Raw genomic sequence first — 19,130 nt, 5'->3', positions numbered from 1 at the left:
CTTGCAGTGGCAGTACAATAGCAGTAAGAATCTCCAGGCCCGCAAGATTGCTGCCATTCACAAGTGCGATCAGTCTGTTCAATGTTGTCGGGATCCAGGTGACGAGGAGTGCAGTGAAGAAAAGAAGCGTGCACTTCACATATGACCAGACAGCGGTGTCGGTGTCAGAAGCGGCCCGGTGCCTCCGACCTTTACGTCCTTGCTGCGTGGCATTTTCGATCTCTCGGATATCGCACGTTTGCTTAGAAGACTCAACATCCTTCTGTTCGTAAGTCTCAACTTGTCTGGCTCTCGTAGATACTGTGACGGAAGAGACTGAGGGTCGATGGAGAGTGCTGCTGTGGGGAGCCCTGGGATGAAGATAGGGAAGGGCCGCAGGGGGTATGACAACTTCAGCCGTCTTAGTAAATGCAGTCTCATTATCATCGAGCTGGTGGCCGTCCTGAGATCGGTTGCTCAAGGAGCGCAATGAGCTTCGTACTCGTAGTATTTCGCTACCTGCGCGGAAATATATCGCGAAGGTGATTACTATAGCCACCCTAAGCTTGTCAGATACGGCGCACCATGTCACTGATGGTGAAAAGACTTACCAGACAGGGCAATGCAATACAGCCATTGCTACAAGTACCCATTTGGGTGTCACCCAACACCACAGTCTGGCAGGCCCGTAAAACGTCCCCTTTTCCGGATCATTTATGAAGATAAATGTCAAGGCGGGGATAAACGGCAATCCGTAGCAACAAAGCAGGTAAATAACCTCTACTCTCTGCAGCCTTTGCGCGTCGTACTTGTGATAGATCGTAAGATAAACGTTGATAGCCATTACCAATGACCAGTACGCATCAGCAGGCATAAACCTACATCATTGAATGTTAGTGGACGGTGGGCGGCTCTTGGTTACAACGGGAAACCTGGGAAGTAATACATTTGAATGAGGAAAGCCTGCAATTGACAACCAGCCTTTGTGGGGTTATAGAGAAATTCATCAGCCATTATTACTCCAACGTTGGACATGATGTTCCCAAAGGTCGCGTAAAAGATAAGGCGGTTGATGGGCTTGCGAAAGCCTCGGGCCCTGCAGAATGTGGTGATAATGAGAAGACTCCCAATCAAGGAAGGAACTGAAAAAACCCGTTCTAAGACGTATATTGCTCTTGTTGGCGGCGCATCAGCAGAAGCAGGAACCAGCTCCCGTCTAGCCTCCATGGCAGCCGAGAATTAGGGGGGCTTCTGCACAACGATGGGTTATGAAAGATTGGATGACGGTCTATTATGCCTCGTAGACGAATAGCCCATGCGGATGATGGTACCAAGGCACGCGCCAGTAGGCTGAACTGGCATGGAGACGCGAGACCAGGCGAAGGTGGGAAGTTTGAGGGGGAGCGAAGGTGGGTTTTCGGGGCCATTTCTTGGCATATAAATGATGCGTGAGTCCAACATATCAGCGACTGTGAGGAAGAAATCCCAGCTGAGTCGCCCCATGGCTTTTTCTTCTGGGGTTAGGTCAAAAACCTGGGGTGCAGCAAAGGGCACGGGCCACGGGAGAGCCTAATGTGACTCTAGTCCATCTCGTAGAGGTTAATGTAACCCTCATGCATGAGCCGGCTGCCTCCTAAGACCCTTTCTGTCTGTAGGATTGCTTGCTGTGCAAGCTCGCGTGCCAGTAGGTGCCGCTCATCCGAACGATGCAGATGCATGGCTGGCTATGACAGACCCCTAGAATGCACAACCAGGCCGCTACTGTGAGCTCAGTTATCCCCTCGGCTGTTCTAGAGCAGATTGGAAGCGCCATGGGTACTCTGGCCCCAGCGGGATTTTTTTGGCTGGTAATCATGTTATCCAAATGGATCGAGTCAACTTAGATACATGTGAGCTGCTCTAGTACATCCCAAGGGGGTTGAATGCCACGAGCAGGTTTGCTGAGGTTCAGCCCGCCAAGCTCCCGTGTCAGACAACTAGCTCCACAGGGATCATTGATGGCACCAGTCAATTGATGAGAATTATCTAAAGAACAAAAGAAATTGAACAGCCATGTGTTCGGGCAGAGCTATTTAAGCTCATGTCGTTAGGATTGGAATCCTTGATGCGACAAGTTGGATGTGAAACCGGATACACAACCCCAAAGTACGGGCCGCGTTTCATATCCAGTCGCACGAACCTAGTGGTGATATGCGACATCCCGCCATCGCACGTTTATCAATTGATAAGGTAGTATCCGTGTCCTGCTTAGCCCTACGTGATGGGACACGCGCCCGTTATGGACGTTATCCCCCTGTGCCCACGAGATCCCCCCTTAATGTTTTCCCAATTCTTTAAGGTGAATTCGTAAGTCGTGACGGGAATGGCCACACCTTTTTCGGATCCGATAGTTGGAGATCGCTAGTGTGGATAAATCTAGGGAAACCGGGGGATGAGGCCACCTAGCTGCCATATCAGGAAATTCGTGAAGATCAAACTTTGCAGAGCGCAGACTTAGCTTCCGTGCTGGCGCGTTCGTTGACGTAGATCGAGTTATCGGATGCGATGGTGGTCAGAGATCTTGGGATAACCAGGCCTCAAATCAACTGCCGCACTGAGCTTAGTCGCAGCCGTTGACATTCCCTGTTGCGACGAGGTGACGAGGGAGATAAACCGCGATTGTAGGTTTTCTGCGGACTCGGACTTCAGACGCGAGCAAGCCGGTCACCGTGATGCTTGGTATAGCCTCTCCCAGATGTCACCTTCGCCTATGGTCGCAATTTGGATCCGACGATCGCTAGCCAACTCGTCGAAAGAGCCCTTCAGGGCCTGGACTTCGCTTGCGGCCTGGTCGCACGATTCCCTCATCGCTTGGAGGTTTCTTTGACCCAATGAAGCTCTGCTTTCGTCTCCCGAAACAACCGTTGCGGCTCTTATCTCTCTTGTCACTTGGAGTTCTATGCGCAATTCTTGAAGTACCTGCTCTTGTCCTTCACGGTTCTTGTTGGTCTCTCTCATGAGCTGCCGATCAGGTCCTCCATCCTGTTGGTCCTTCCGTCTTCTCGCATCTTGTCTTTCCCTCCCTGAAATGGTCAGCATTCTTCTTCTTCATGCTTGGTCGTGAACTATTCTTAGATATTCCACGGTCGTTGATGGTGGACAAGGCAGCAGATAATGTTTTGCATGAGACAGCGATTCATTTGGAACGAAAGTTAGACTTGCAGGGATGTGTGAGATGGTGATTGAAGTAGAAGGTCGGTGGTGGTAGTGATTATCGGATCCGAGATGTTTAGGATGAATCATTCGGAGGCATTGACAACCTGCCAGAATCATAGGTGTCATGTGCATGGTCCTCGTTTGGGCGCCACAATCATTATCGATTTCGATGACCCCTGTGAGCATCCACCGAGTCTTAAGCGATTGGCCAGAAGAGGGTCGGGTCCGGTTCGGCTGCGTTGTGTTGCCCCCTTTAACGAAAGTCCATTCGCCTGCAATGTGGTAATCTACTCCGTAGACGAGAGATGCCATCTACAGTGAAAGCCCTATGACCCACCATGGGGCATCTTTTCTCGCCTTCCCTCACTTTCATTTCACAAATGACGGCACATTTCCGTTGCCAGCGGCAATGTGCGGAAAGGTAATGGTTAAACTGACCACCTCCTTTCTAAAGTATCCCGGATCTTGCCCGGTTCTTATATGGTAGGCATTACCCCTCATCTGGTGCACCGAGGGGTCTAGGTACTAAAAGAAAAAAATAAATAAATAAATAAATACTCGTTGGCTCATGTATCGTGAATAGCTTCACGGTCAGCATGAACGCCAGATCGCAGGCAACAGCCTGCTGCCTGGAAGATCGGCAGGTTGAATACAAGTATAAGAGACCGACCTTCGTCGTTCCTTTGATAGAAGAAGCAGCTTTAATTCAATCTCTTCTGGCTACATCCAATGTTGCACACTCTCAACCTCGGAGACCCTTCACGTGAAGACAAATTTCTTAGCCCTACAACAGCCGGACACCGATGAGATACCTTCCAAATCAAGAGTGGCGCTGCATAACCCTGTTAGATTTGATGGGTGATTGGCCGAGCCGTCTGGCGCTAAGTCTCGGTGTCCAGTTCAGGAGTAGATGAATGTACTTTGCCGGGGTACATTGGTAGATTTACCACTTGAGAACCTTGTATGAAGAGGGACCCAACTCCATTCCATTGAATCTACAGAGGATTCATATTTCTAGGTGAAGCGACAGCGCTCTTGGATCAATATTTCACTCCGACAATTGTCCACGCTGACCTCATCTTCATCCCATCCCTACCAGGAGCCTCCATGTATGACGCCTCAAACAGCAACAGTCCTCACGACTAATTTCCAGTACAAGAAGGAGCAACCGAAAGCAGCAGGTAGCAGAGTGTCATGTCACTTTGAAAAATACCGGTCCTCGACCGTATCAAACCAACCAACCGGCCCCTGCCCTGTGCTCCAGGTGGCGCCATTGAGCCTGACGTGTTGCCAAGGGATGCAATCAACAATCCTCATCTCGCGGAATTAACTGGATTCATGTTATCGTGCATATACGAATCTATCCCGGCACTGCTCAGGGGCCAACCAGATGATGGCTTCACGAACCGTGGGGGAGAATAGGCAACCAAGAAGATCTCGTAGGGGGATCCAAGCAGCGTTGCAGCGACACTCTTGCACGTGGCGTCTGCGCCATGATCAAGTTACATTCACCGATGGTTGCTTCGAGACGGTCTTACATGAACGACCGTTGTCTAGGTCCGGCTCCTGTCATAGATCTCCTGACCACCCGACGCCTTTCCCACCGGCAGAATCTCCCCGCGCCACTCAGGTCGCGGAGTGAGACATGCGCAGCCTGGAGTAAGGTCTGCACGGACTGGAGGACCTTGTGGGCCAACATCAGCACAGGAAAGATGAAAATGTGGCGATATCTTCAATGAGAAGTTGATCAACCTCTCTGGACACGGCCAACAGCCACGGGAGGACGTTACCTCGGGCCGAACCGCGCGCCTAAACCAGTTAGAAGGTATCTCAGCCCTGGGGTATCCGTCTTGGAAGTGGCCTTGATGTATCTCAGCCTTAAATAAGATCGAGCCAATATCAGCCCTAGTCGCTGACAGTTCGTGTTGGTTCTCGCCGCAAGAGCCGATCGATATGCACTCAGATGGTACATCGGAGAGCGTTTCCAAACAGAGTCAAGATGCCTTCTCACGGCAAGAGAAGCTGGGATGCATCAGAGGACAACGAGGCACGTATTCACCCTCACTCTCTATTTGCGTCTAGGTTTTCGTCCCACGTCCTGTACTGATCAGGTTGCTAATGACTGATGTAGAGGGGGGCCTCAAAAGACTACCCAGGTGTGTTGCCTGACATATTTCTCTACCTACTTTCGAATAGAGCTCGTAGCTAACTTGAGCTTCTTCTTGAATAGTATGCGATCAGTGCCGGTCACGCAAGATCCGATGCGGGAGAGAGCGACCTCATTGTTCAAACTGCATCCGTCTCGGCCTAGATTGTGAATGGTTAGGGCAGGGAAAGAAGCCTAACCAGACAACTTGGCTGTAAGTACCGAATGTCCAGACATGTTCCTACATCCGAACTTCGAAACTCATTTGTCGCCGATATTAGAAGCCACGCAGTCACCCGCCTTGGCGATCGACTCCAAAAGCTGGAAGATGCTGTCTCTGGCTTGCAAAGTTCCAAAGACAGCCAAGACTCCGAGACGACGCTTCCCCAAGTTCCTGATTCACCGAATGTAACGACTAGCCCCTCCTGGGGCCGAAGCTGCGTGGTTCGAAACGTCGGCGGTCGCGAGCGATATTACGGGTCCACGTCTTTGGTCTCTCTGATGCAAGATATGGCCGCGATCATACAAAGCAACATATGCGAGACAGAGAATAACCAGGCGAGCTTGACTCGTGCAACGGGTGCACGGGAAGAGATTCTCCAGCTGGCAGAACCGTATCATGTGTACACACACGTCTCTGACGGTTCAGTCCTGACGGGTCCTCCCTTGGTCATAGTCGAGGCCATGATCGAGCCATATTTCGAGATAGTTAACCCACATATGCCTCTATGGACCAAGGAAAGCTTCCGTCGTCTCATGGCCTCTGCTGGAGAGTCTTCTAATGAATCAGATAAGCGTGCCTATGATGTGTGCGCCAACAATCTGGTGCTCCTGACCCTGCAAGCCAAATCCCTCCATCCCAGAGCAGTTTCCAGTAGAACCTGCACAGAAACTTCAGGGGCGTCTTCGGTTGATATGGATCTTATAAGATCATTCATTGCCAACGCAAAGCGGGCTTTGGGGAATGTCGAGTTGCTGCTCCTCAACCCCAGTCTTCTAAGCTTGCAGGCGCTCTTATCTCTGGTACGTGCCACTCTCCCGAACACGTTGACGATCGAATCCTGATGATAAATAGTGCCTGGTAGCGCAAACATCACTTTCAGAGGATGTTACCTCGTTAGTATTCAGCTTTGCCGTCCACGTAGCCAAGTCTATCGGCCTGCGCCACTGGAACTCGACGAGCGCTACCGAAAGAACTAGCACCGACGAGTGCCAAGAGAAACATCAAGTCATGTACTGCATGACATGTCTGAGCAGAGCCGTGGCCTGGTCTTCCGGTTTGTCCTTCAACTTACCCAGTGTTGGTCTCCTTGAGCGCAGTCTCTCCACCTCGTCAACCACAAGCCATCTCGCCACTCGGGTCGCTCTTTTGCAACTCGAGGAGCAAGTTTATAGTGGCCTATACTGTGATGATGCTACAAATCAAGGACCTGATACCATCTGGACGGTAGCTTTCAGTCGGGGCCGGCAACTCGAAGACTGGGCGGCAAACCACTCGGAGGACCTCGACGAGGATCAATATTCTGGCACCCTGAGCAATGAATTGCGGCACAATCTCGCAGTGAGGGTTTCTTCCATCCGGGCATTGGTTTCATGGCCCATTCCAGAGGATGCATCCAAATCTCTCTCAATACTCGACGTTGCTCGGCGTTCTCTCCGATTGTTCCAGCGGCTCTGGACAGCGACCTCGGAAAGGGGACACTACCTGGATCTGGCCCTGTGAGTACCTTGATGATCTTGAGAGACCATTTTGATGCCGTATCGTCCTTGGTGTGGGCTGACCACCGAATCAGGCTCGTCGCGTCGTATCCTCCTGTGTCCTTCTTCGAACTCTCCAGGCATGTCTTGACTAGCCAACAGGCTTCCGAGGATGACTGGGAACTTTTGCACTCGTTTATGACCATGGTTCGAATATTTGCAGAGTGGGCTGAAGAAAACTCTTTCATGAGGAGGCTGTCGAGATTTAGCGACGTTATGCTACGCTTGATCAATGCCAGCCGCGAAGACAAGTCATCAGGACAACCCGAAAGTCGGCCAACATCAGTTTTCCAGGCTTACATACATACCTTGGAGCCATTCCCTGGGAATATGGCCCCCATAGTTAACCCATACGGAGGGGACTCTGCCGCCTCTTCCTCCCGCAGCACGTCCACACCGATCTCGGGGGTTGCTCAACTGATGCATCCGGCCTCGGACACAGAGCCAGTGTCTCTTCCAGCAGTTTCAGCTTCAGTCATGTCGTTGTCTTTGGATTCGTTTGATGGTGGGTTTAGGGGAAAGCTGAGCCCGATTGGCGACCTAGAGGGATGGATCGTGGAACCTGGAGCGCCGGGCGCGCCTCTACCGCCCAACTCGATGCCGAATTTTATGTTTCAAGATAGCGGTGCTTTTTCTTTTGATAGGATTGATCTTGGGTGACTCATTACTTGGGCGATTTTTTATTCGAGGTGGCTGTGGCATGACTTTCGTGTATTTGAGCCTTTTGAAGTGTCGGTTGGTTTCAAGGTTGCTCGGGTTAGGTACACGGCGCAGCTAGACCTTGAATAAGAGGTTTTGCAAAACCACATATCGTCAATGAGACTTTCGAACCTTCTTATCGCCCGCATAGCTTCATGTGAAGCCTCGGCACCCATCTGTGTACGCGGACTCTTACTGGGACTTGATACTCCGCGGACGCCGAGCGGGTCGAAGGTGCAAGGTGGTGCGACAACTGAGCACTGCTGGCCAGTTTCAACCGCCAGATGATACCCTCGATGGGTATTTGGAAGCAGGAGACAGTGCGTATACGAACTGGGTTGAACCATCACACGAGTCAGAGTTAGCAACCAGAGCCCCTGCTGCGGCTCTTGATGCCGCCAACCTGATGCCGTCCTCATCACCATCACTAGAGTCGGAGCCGGAGTCGGATTCAGAACCAGAGTCAGAGTCAGAGTCTTCTTCCTCATCTCTTGGCCGCAGACTCGTTTCCACTGGGAGCTTTTTGAGCTGCTCGTTGACCTCGATTTCGATGTTGGCGCCGCAATCGTACGTGTGAAAAGCAGGCTCATTCTCAAGCCAAAACCTATCATACGCATGATCTTGGGCAAAATCTCGCCACTTCTCCATAAATAGCGCCTGGAAGGTTGCCCATTTGTCGTGGGATAAACTTGATGACCGCCGGTCATTCAAGCTCCATGATGGTTCGACACCCTCTCCCAAAAGCTCTCCATCCGTGAAAATCTCAATGATATACTTTGCGAGTGCTTGTGCGTGGTGTCGTTCAGCGGCGCTGCTTCGGCGGGAAGCTTTCTGCTTTTGGCGACGCTGACTATGAGATCCAGTGAAGTCATCTGCGAGGCTCTGTACTGGATGCATCACGATGAACCAGAGTTCCCAGACGCCGCAGTGGCAATTCGGAAAGTCCTGTTTCGGATGTCGAAAGGCAAATTGGTCGTCACATGCTTGCCGACGTAGGATGAATGCCAATATCTCAGTGTGAACGTGACTTTATCGAAGAAGCCGCTTCGACTTGTGATCGGCCGCAGAGGTCGGCCGACAATGCCAATCATGCCCAGGTGAAATATGGGGAAGTACTTGTCGTCAGGGTCGGCTGCCTTGGACCCAGAAGCCCTCCTCCCATAATCCATTGTGTACCTCCGTTGGTACATTTCCCAGGCCTGTGAGGCGTCGAAATTTGACTCGTTCATCTGTGCCAGAAAATGCTTGACTAGAGTGAGCACGGTAGCTGTCCGTATGATAACGAATCAATAAGAGCGTTCATACTAACGTTTCATCTTGAAGTTTCCACTTGAATGCCTGATTTTGAAATCATCCCTACCAATATTCGACGACCGTACTTCCTCGTCATCTACACTCGCGTACAGTTCATCCACAAAGCCAATGCCGGCGTAACTATCAAGACCACCGTCGTCACTATCGTCAGCTGTACTCGGGTTGACCAGTTCTTCCAAATCGGCAAGCTCAGCCAACAGAATTTTAGGCTCGTCCATTGTGTCTGTGGTAATATGTGTCAATCTCGTTAACTCATTTACTGAGTATCTTAACATTTGCTGCTCCTTCGAATGGGCTCTCTAGACGGGCAATGAGGCAGCTTCCAACCGGCGTAGAGTTGTCGTGTAGTCCGTGACCACGTCATATCATCCGTCCTGGCAGTGCCGCTACCATGTCCGAACTTGCAAGCACTAAAGCTCGGGTTACCCTAGCCGACCCTCATTTTTGCCCAAAGGATATATGGCTCCTCTATTATTTTATCGTTCGGTCTCGGCTAGATGAAGGGCTGAGACGAAGGTTGTTATATAGCCCTTCATCTAATGTTGGAAGAACTGAGAGTTTCCCCTTAACTTCAGGATCAAGATTAAAGTTTGAAGTCCTACGATTAAGGTTCAAAGTCCTAGATGGAATCACTCAAGGATATAAGGCCCCAAAGGGCCTCTCATTGAGATCATAAAAACTTAACCAAGAATAATTACAATCTTGACAACAAGAACTACCTTTTGTCAAGTGCACTCAGCATCCCTGCGTGAAACAACAACATGTTTACGGTGGTCATTGTCCTCCATTTTGAGGAATGCTTCGTTCTGTTGACGAGTTTGGTATTTTGGACACGTCTAGTAGAAGGCATTTTGCCTACAACCGAGTTTATCCCCCCACGCCTTGTGGCTATATATGGTCTTACCGAGGGTTTGGCGTTTAGGAAAGAATAAATGCTTAACTTTTGGCATATTCTCTATTCCTCTTTACCGCTAGGAAAGCTAAACTCTATAGCTGGTATATATTACTTTTAGTTCTAGAGCTGAGCCTGGGCGGAGGCGGTAAGACGCCTAAGGGTAAGAACCTATAGCTCTTATGCTTCTCGCTTCTTACTATACTATAGGTCTAGCTCTAGACCTTAGACTATAGTTGGTTTAAATTAGCTTTGATAATATCCTATAAAATATTATATATATATCTTAAAGCAGCGTATACTCCGTTATCGCGGTAAAATACTAAAACCTTATTAGTATCCCGAGAGGCATGCTTTAAATCCGACGTAGGATATCATAAGAGTTATTGCTCTAAGCCCTTTGCTATTAGTGCTAGTTACTAGCTCTAAATGATGGTTTTATGGTATATAGAGTTGGTGAAGTTGGCGATTAAGATATTATTACCGGATAGTGCTGGGTTTACAATGATTATACTAAAGAGGGTAATTAGGCCCGCGGGGAATAGACGAAGGATTGCATTTGCGGTGGAGTTAATAAAGGTTATTAGCTGCTTATCGTCGGTGGAATTAAGTAGAAAGAGATAAAACGCTATATCGGTATAGGTGATAGGTATCTTCTCTGGTGATGCGGTGTTATTAATTGTGATAGCATAGCTAATGACTTTTCCGGAGGAAGAGTAGTTAGCAAGAGAGTCCATATGTATTAGACTATTATAGAAGGTGCTCTTACTAGTATATTCTTTTAGAAGAGATATAATATTATTAATAGTAATATTATATTAGAAGAGAAGGAGCATCTTATCTTTCTAGACCTTGGCCCTTTTAGCTATAATGGTACTTTAATTCTTAGTGATAAAGTTATTAGGGTATATGCCTAGCATTACTGCTAAGCTAGAAATAGCGTAAAGTGCTACTGGCATAAGGGCATAGTTTATATTAAAAGGAATTTAACTATTTGCGAGACCATAGGTAGAGTCATGCTATTAGCCTATAAGTTCATTCTCTTTGAGGTAAATTAGGTTCTTAATTAACTGCTTTTTCTTAAAAGCCTTAGTGATATTTATGATTTTCTACGCGGCGATATAGCTAAGATATCCCTAGCTTAGGCCCTAATTCTAAATATTGATCTCGCTAGCCTTAATATTTAAGAGTGGTTTAATCCTTCCTAGTGAGGCATTAAAGTACCATGCTATAAGGATTAAAAGAAAGTAATCCATATTAATTATAGGATATATAAAGCCCATAGCCATTAAAGAGATATTATTCCGCAAATTTAGAAACATTGTATAGTCGCTAATAGTCTCCTTATAGCATATTAAACCGTTAGTCTGGTTGATTTGTTCTAAAATGGCTCTAATAATAGCTTTTATAGCTAAACTATTGCCGGTGCTAAGGATAGGCTCTAAGAGGAGGGCAGAGATTATATTATCTTGGCTAAAGTATATTAGGAATCTCTAACCGCTAGTAAGAAGCTTTTCTATGTATAAAAAGAAAGATAGGGAGCAGGCCTATAATAGGTCTTACTTAACTAGAGACTAGGATTCCTTATTTAAGACTTATCTAGGAGTTAACTACTTAAGCTGAGGGTAATTAAAGGACGCAGAAAACCAGTAGAAACCAGCCCTAAAGCTAATAGTCTTATTATTAATACTAATTTAGCTACTATTATTCTCCTAGGGCTCTAATATGAGGGTTATAGTAGTAATATTATCTAGCTATAAATAAGAGAATTAAACGCCTGTTTTATTAATCGTAGTGATATTAATAGCATCTTAAATAAGAAGGCTAAGGATATTAGGTCCTTTGGTGAAGTTACGGATATTCCGGATGCTTCTAAGTATAGCTACTATTAGCTCTGCGGAAGTATTAAATAAGAGGACCCCCTTAATACTAATAAATAGGTACTTAGATGAGACTTCTTCTTAGTATATTGCGCCTAGAGGACCTCTAACGGTGGAATTAATAAGCTTAATAGCAAGAGTCCTGTTTTTATTACTCTAAGGTTAAAAGAAAGTGTATATTCTACTATTCCTAGTAGGCTATGCTATAATTAGCTATAGACTAATAATAGAGAGGTTGCTATTTAGTAGAGGACTAGTAATAATAACTTATGCGTTAATATTGTAGTCTGAGTAAAAGAAGTTTTTATATAGCGGGTCACTGAGATGCTAGCTGGTTACTTGATATAAACTAGACTTATCGCTAAGGACGATCGTGTAGTATAGTATAGTAAGTAATAAAGCGGCGTAAGGGATTAGTATATTAAAACTAGATAAATAAAGCTGAAGACTTGAGTAGTGGTACTTATCTGCTTTAAAGCGGTCACCGAGGCTAATATTTATATGTCCTAGCGAGAGGCATATTAGTTATTCCTAATCGGGCTTCGTCATGGAGATGTCCCAAAGCGCGGTTATGAAAGCGCGGGTTGCGGGGTAATCCCGCGCATAAGAAGTTTGCGGGGTAATAGGGCCGCATAGTCGGTCCAACTGTGAAGCTGGTCAACGAGGTATATGCCACGTTCGATAACTTCTCTGGCGATCTCTCCAAAGGTCCTGACTTTGGTGCACTAGCCAGGACTCCCATGTGCAAGGATGGGCTGATGACAAGAAGAAGTGGAAAGTTCCGGACTGAAAAGTTCGGCAAGTCCATTCTTTTACGTCCGACAAAAGTCCACTAGCCTGAGCCACTACTCCTACAAGCCAATCAGTTTATCTTTTACCGCAAGCTGGCAGTGACTGTTGGCTGGCTGTAACGGCCATGGATTGTTGAGCCACGCTGAATCATCAAGACTAACGAGTGTCCTTTGTGCTGGGGCCTATGCCAGTAGGAGAGCTGGGCTGATTGTACGGCCTGATTAGTTTTGTTCCTAGCTGTATGTCGTACTCGCTTCTTTAGACCCTTGAGCTTACGACTGGGCCTTCTGCTTGAGAGCTCCTAAACCCGGTTTTAATTTTGGGCTGGTTAGAAACTCGGGCGCAACTGGAATTTTGAGATGGTAGGTATTTCGGGTGTGAACTCCAGGTACACGGCGACGCTGATCTGTTCATTGGGATCTTCCATGTGGTTACGTTGTGCTGCTCCATAGCAGTCGTTGCAGCATCCTTGAAATGTCATAAGTTATTCTGCCAGCTCTTGTGCGAGGTGCCAGACTGGATCTGGCTCGCCGTTCTCTACCTGTGGGGAGGTCTCTAAGGTTATATCGAAGGTAATAGCCTGGCCCGGGTTAGGGCTCTTATGATTTAAAATGGATGCCGAATCTATAGTGTCTATAAAAGCTCTAATATTAGATATAGCTTGCTCTTTGATATCTTTTGGTGGTTAAGGATTATCTGTGAGTAGGAACTAAGAGCTATCTGTATTGTCTACTTCTGGCGTATTACTCGAGGATAGGATTGTTGGAGAAGTGGCATGCATGATGGTGTTACATAGGCAGCCACCTCAAGGGAAGATGTCTCACGATGATACATGAATTGTCTGAACAGCGTTACAGACCTGTTTCAGGATCAGCAGATCTAGTATCTTGGCCTCGCCTCTTCAGATATAGAGACGAGGAGGGAGAACGAAGAAGAAGGAGACAACACATCTATAGATCAGTCACACACATGATGATCATCCTAAATCAATCATTCTCACTCCTCCTCCATCTTCTGACTATCTGTCCCCATGATTATACGAACACGCGTGTCTGACAGTGGTCTATATGGACTTCAGTCTAGCAAGAGCGAATAGCAATAGAGTAGTGGCATAGCTCGCGAAACAGGCTCGCAGAAGCATATATATTAACGGCCATATATAGACGAGATATTAATACATAATATCTATAACTAGATCAGGCAGGAAATAGATAACATAGAATTCATTATTAGTAGATATTCGGGTCTTATAATGCCTCGCAATTAGATAAAGCCGCCCACTACCATGCAGTACCCACCTACCGGCAGTACTTACCTACCGGCAAGCAAAAAAAAAATTCTCCTATATAAAATGCACTTTTTTAACCTCATGGGAAAAACCTAATAAAAATAGTAAAAATAAGTTTCTTTATAGAATTTAGATTATAATTGAATGGATTTTAATATCTTTTAGGTCTTTTTACCTCATGGCCTGTGCGAGTGCGTACGACGGGTAATTCTTCCGCCTCTGAATTTGAGCTCTTATCCTCTCCTATCCCTCCCACCTCGATCACATCCTCAATAGTATCTGCCTCTATAGTTGCTTCGTTTGGCTCGGAAATAGTGTCATTAGTCACTAGAGCCTCTGCCAATGTCATGAACTTCTTGTTAGGATTCGGTATCGCCTTTCTCTTCTTGCCTCTACTCAACCGGCCGATTTCCTCCTCTAGACTGGCTATTCTTGAGCTTAGCGAGGCGATCTTTAACTCTTGCGCTTTGAACCCTTTTGATATCACAGAGTACCGTCTTTTGGTTAAAGGGCTCTTATTCTTCCCTAGATCTCTGATATGGCGGCTGGTCTTTGGCGTATTATTAGAGTTAAGTTGCCTGTCTCTGTGACCCTCTGATGCAGGTGTAGTTTCCTTCTTATCTGGTTAAATCTCTGGATGTATGAGGGCTTTCCGTCGTGAAATTGGCTAATTTCTAGTCACTCTCTAGCCTGAGAGTATATTTTTCTTCGTCATGCCTACTTCCCTGGCTTTGGCATATGCCTTGATGAAGTTAACCTTATCCACCGGCGCAGAATCGGTCAGGCTTGCCAGCTTTTGCAGTTCTTTGCGGTATGCAGCTTTGGAGGCATTGAAAACGCCATTATCCAGCGGCTGAAGGCCATGAGAGCAATGAGCGGGCAAGTAACAACAATATATATTGTTCAAAAAGCAGGTAGCTATCCACTCATCCTGGATTTCGAGTCAGCGACATTTTTGATTCATAAGATTCATAATAGGCAGATACTCATAGATATATGGCTTTAATGACCATCTAATATAATAAGCCTCGCATTAGACTTATCTTCTGGTCGGGTTTGAGGCAGATAGACCTCTTTGAGCCACTTGACTGCAATATGGTTGTCCGTCCAGCCGTTTTTAGAAGTGATATAATACTAGTCGGCTATCTTCTTGAACTTATTGATAAACCACTGCTGCTGAAGTTCTTTGCCTTTGAAGATAATCCCTGGCTTTAGAAGATGGCTATCTGCAGTGACGGCTTTGATAAAGCTCGTCTAAGTGCGGGACTAAGAGCCTTTAAGGAAGGCCTTCCTCCTGGGATCGCTATTGCTAATAACTAAGGAATCTAAGCCTAGTATTTTAGTGGATTAATGAGTTTTGTAGCAAAAATGATCAGTACTTACTAAATCTAGCTATGATACCGCCCTCGTTAACATTAATTGTATTCTCTGGCTTAATCTAGCTATATTCGCTCTCCTGGATATTAAAGTACTAATTGATAGCTATTAGGGTAAAAGAATTAAACCTTGATGCCTCCTGACGTTTCCCTATCTTGGTCTTGATGGCTGGATGGCGTTTTATGAACCTTGCTACCCAGTGTATGCCGATAGGCCTTTCCCGGCCTTGCTGCCTTAAGAGGGCAGCGACGGTGGCGCGAACTTGACTGTGAGAGGGAGCATAGCCTAAGGCCTCTTGTTGAAGTATCCAGGTGACTAATCTGGACTCTTGAGACTTGGATAATAGCTGGGAAGGCTAGGTGACCTCGGACTTTGACGGTAGGCCTCTTAATCGGTCTCCGAGGGTCGATCGAGGGATCTCGTGCTTCTGGGCGGATTCGTTCTGGGAGAGGCCGTTATCTGTGACATCTAGTATGGCTTCAACAACTTTATCCTCTGTATAAGACACTCGAGGCATTTTTAAGGCGATTGTGGAAGGCTGGTGTAGAGAAATATTCGAAGGAGTGTCGGGGAGGCTGGGTGGCGAAGGAGGCGTTTTAAGAAATTTTACATTTGTGCCATGCGACCATACCGCATACGTGATCAAAAAATCAATGTGATAATATCAAACGGCATGAAATTCTCAATACAATAGACATTGTATCATGCCAATAGCTTCAATCTTGGCCAAACACCGTGTAAGTGAAATTGAGCATTTTGTATGGGAGAATTTTTTTTTTGCTTGCCGGTAGGTGGGTACTGCATGGTAGAGCGCGGGGATGTATAGTGCCAATCGAATAACCGACGTCAACAGTGTTCTTTTAACAAGGATATCGTCAGCAAAAGTTCGTTCACGCGAGGGAAGGTCAAGGTGTCCTTACCCGAAACCAATAAAGAAGAGCAGGATGACTCCGATCTTCTGACGCGTGGGCATCTGTAGCCGCCAGATCATCGGGATGGGCATGATCAAGAGGATCAAATCGGTGACGATGCCCATGGTAGCCGTGGTCATGTAGATGCCTATTTGGTGACCACAGCTTCCCTCAGTGACCCTAGCATCCCAGTGCTTCCTAATGGGATTGCATGTGAAAACGACGGCGAAGAGGATCGCCGTGTTGTAGCAGATGATGAGGACGGCGACAGCATAAGTGCACCGCTTCCACCATTTCTGTGGTGATAGGTGGCGATAGAACAGGACAAGCGACAGCTTGGAACAGGCGATGAAGACTGCGAAGTGGATTGATGCTACCAGCATCAACTATGATGGGTCAGCATGGGCCGAGCAGCGGAGATAGCGGCGCAATCTACCTTGTTGAAGAGATTGTATTGGTCAAGGGACATCTCCCATGCGTGGACGCCCAGAGTCTTGATAGCCCAGGAAGCTTGAGACAGGTCAATACAAACCCCCGACAGAGCATTAAAATGACTACATATGCAAGTGGAATGCACGTACAGAGCAGGACGCCATTTTGAACGACCCCAGTCACCCAGGCCAGAATGAGAAGCACCGTCTCAATGTCCAATACCTGCATCAGCCACAGCTTGACGTACAGGTACTGAATAAAGAAAATCATGGCCATGACCATACCGACGCCGGCCAAGATATACGAGACCAGGGCAGTATGTTGTTGAGGATTCTCAAAGTCGACGACGTAGCCCTCAGGCGGGGCCATGAAGACCTCCACGCCCTGGACCACTGGAAAGGTCGCCATGATTGAGTGCAACCTCAGTTTTGAGACAAGAAAGTTGCAGTAGCTAATGAGCGGTCAGAATGCGATGCATCAAAGGGCAAAGACCAGGGATCGGCCCCTTCCCGAGATGCTGACAATGCATGCAACGAGGGTGCAGTGGGATGGTGTGAAGGTGATAGACATGACGAGTGGGGATGGGTGAGCAACAAATGTATTAAATAGAACCCACACTGCTCCTGGAAACCTAGGACTAAGTTTACCCCGGCTACCCAGACTCCGGGGAGGGAGGGTAGTCTGGATGTCTTCGTCTGGGGGCGCCACGCGGGGAGTGGACCACTCAGTCTGGGGAGGGGGCCACTTAACCCGGGGGGCGGGGCGGGGAAGAAGCCAAGCGATGGCTCTACGACGAATACCGGTAGCTGAGTGCTTCGCTCTCTTTGGCTGGGTGGGAGGGCACGGATAGTTCCATTCACGCGATGTGAGCGAGTCAAGCGACTCCCCTGGACGACCAGTCCAACACGGATCTTGCGGGACAAGGAGGCGTGACGGCTGCTTGGCTTGTGTCACATATTGCTACAGTCAGCGGCGTCTCTCCGTTGTAATCAATCATCTTCCCTATTGTTGGAGGCTCTAGGCCGCCATATCAGTTCTTGGGCTCGGCTGCGGGCTCTCAGCTTGGTTGCGTCACAGGAATCGAAAGCTGTCGCGACGACTTCCACGTGGCCGAAGCAATTAGTAAATAATGCGCTCGTACGAGGGATAATTTGGGGAGCACTTCAGCTTTATGCATAGCGCTGTCTCGCCATGACCCGGCCATCGGAGCCGGATCCGATCCGACTACGGGAATGATTCCGATCATCACAAGCAAATCAAATCAGCATCCCAGATCTTTAGCTTTCCTCTAATCTTGTGATCCCTGACTGATTACAGGCTTTATTAGGGGTTCGGAAACCGCTCTCAGTGGTGCTTTTCGTGGCCGATGAGCGATCAGGGGCTGGAGTTGGGGATCATTGCTTGTCGAACCAGAAGCTGGTGGCAGAAGTGAGGATCGCATCACCCCTCCCTAAATAGCGGACACGATTGCCTTGACTCAGGGAACATGGCTGGAAGATGAAGACTTCTTTAGGGCTTAAACCTTACAGGTACTGTCCATCAAGAGACAGCATTGGCGGGTGATGCTCTTCACCAGGGGCAGTGCCAAGGATATGCGATCTTCTGCTCGAGCCCCGTAATTGAACGGGATCGAGATACCATCCGTGCCATTCGGGACTAAGCTTGCTCTTACCCGTAGCTTGCTCAGGCGGTAGGCAAGCTTGAGAGAGGCTTGGTTGGCATGGCTTCCACGGGTAGATCCCTCGCAGTCAGCTAGGTACGCGGGATCTAAAGCCATCTTTTCGAGCTGACGATTCTGGAACGGATACTGCTTAGCGACGTCAAAAGGAATCTTGACGAGATTGTAGAATTGGCTGTATATGAGGCCCTCGCGGACCTCTCGACTCTCGTCTGTGGGCTTGATCGTCATGTCGACCGTGTCACGCAACGTAAGTTTAGGGTACTCGGCGAGACAGAGGGGAACAGAGCCAGACTTAGGTGGTTCCGAGTTTTCGGGTGATCTTCTTTCGGGAGCGCACATGGCGTTGTAGCGACGACTTCACCCCTGTCGCCGTCTCCATAGGTGCTTCAGACAGCACCGTCGCCACAAGAGCACATTGGCCTCCGCGGCGGACCCAATGCGAGGAGTATGTTGACAACCAATGTCGATGTACGTAACACAAGGGTCAAGGAATGTCTGGTCCACGGCAGCGTTCCATTGGTTACGCCAGTCATGAATCGTCTGGGTGATATCGGCACTCATGTAGGCAAGCTTCAGGTTTTTGGCACCCATATACAATTTTATGCCGGCGAACTGGGGAATGCCGCTGCGCGAGATTGGACCCCTTCCCAGATGGCACCAAGGTGTCTGTGCTGGAGAACATAGGAGAGTGCGTTGGTTCTCCTGCCTTGCCCGAGGACGTCAGCATTCGTGTTAAAGTCCTTCAGGGGCTCGGTGGAGATGCCCTCTTGTCGGGCGCGGGAGTTA

The 19,130-nt window shown here is 48.0% G+C and overlaps 4 protein-coding genes across 4 annotated transcripts; 1 reads left to right on the top strand and 3 right to left on the bottom strand.

Moving 5' to 3' along the window:
• Positions 1-5,173: 5,173 nt before the first annotated feature.
• MRS44_016011 (uncharacterized protein) lies at positions 5,174-7,738 on the top strand (the record flags this gene model as incomplete). The annotated part of the gene is made up of 5 exons (XM_065619449.1): positions 5,174-5,225; positions 5,306-5,330; positions 5,554-6,343; positions 6,396-7,039; positions 7,114-7,738. The coding sequence occupies 5 exons, from the start codon at positions 5,174-5,176 to the stop codon at positions 7,736-7,738; spliced, it is 2,136 nt and encodes a 711-aa protein (XP_065475521.1).
• Positions 7,739-8,050: 312 nt separating this feature from the next.
• Positions 8,051-9,309, bottom strand: MRS44_016010 (uncharacterized protein; the record flags this gene model as incomplete). Its single annotated transcript, XM_065619448.1, has 3 exons — positions 8,051-8,627; positions 8,678-9,026; positions 9,087-9,309. 3 exons carry the CDS (start codon positions 9,307-9,309, stop codon positions 8,051-8,053), a joined length of 1,149 nt encoding a protein of 382 aa, XP_065475520.1.
• Positions 9,310-15,675: 6,366 nt separating this feature from the next.
• Positions 15,676-17,071, bottom strand: MRS44_016009 (uncharacterized protein; the record flags this gene model as incomplete). The annotated part of the gene is made up of 4 exons (XM_065619447.1): positions 15,676-15,895; positions 16,241-16,617; positions 16,668-16,741; positions 16,813-17,071. The coding sequence occupies 4 exons, from the start codon at positions 17,069-17,071 to the stop codon at positions 15,676-15,678; spliced, it is 930 nt and encodes a 309-aa protein (XP_065475519.1).
• A 966-nt stretch (positions 17,072-18,037) lies between these two features.
• MRS44_016008 (uncharacterized protein) lies at positions 18,038-18,683 on the bottom strand (the record flags this gene model as incomplete). Its single annotated transcript, XM_046274354.2, has 2 exons — positions 18,038-18,079; positions 18,336-18,683. The coding sequence occupies 2 exons, from the start codon at positions 18,681-18,683 to the stop codon at positions 18,038-18,040; spliced, it is 390 nt and encodes a 129-aa protein (XP_046123973.2).
• Positions 18,684-19,130: the final 447 nt, after the last annotated feature.

The sequence above is a fragment of the Fusarium solani genome (assembly GCF_023522795.1).
Source record: "Fusarium solani strain SB1 chromosome Unknown bctg00000011, whole genome shotgun sequence".
Classification (NCBI taxonomy): Eukaryota; Fungi; Ascomycota; class Sordariomycetes; order Hypocreales; family Nectriaceae; genus Fusarium; species Fusarium solani.
This window is presented reverse-complemented; position numbering and strand designations above follow the sequence as displayed.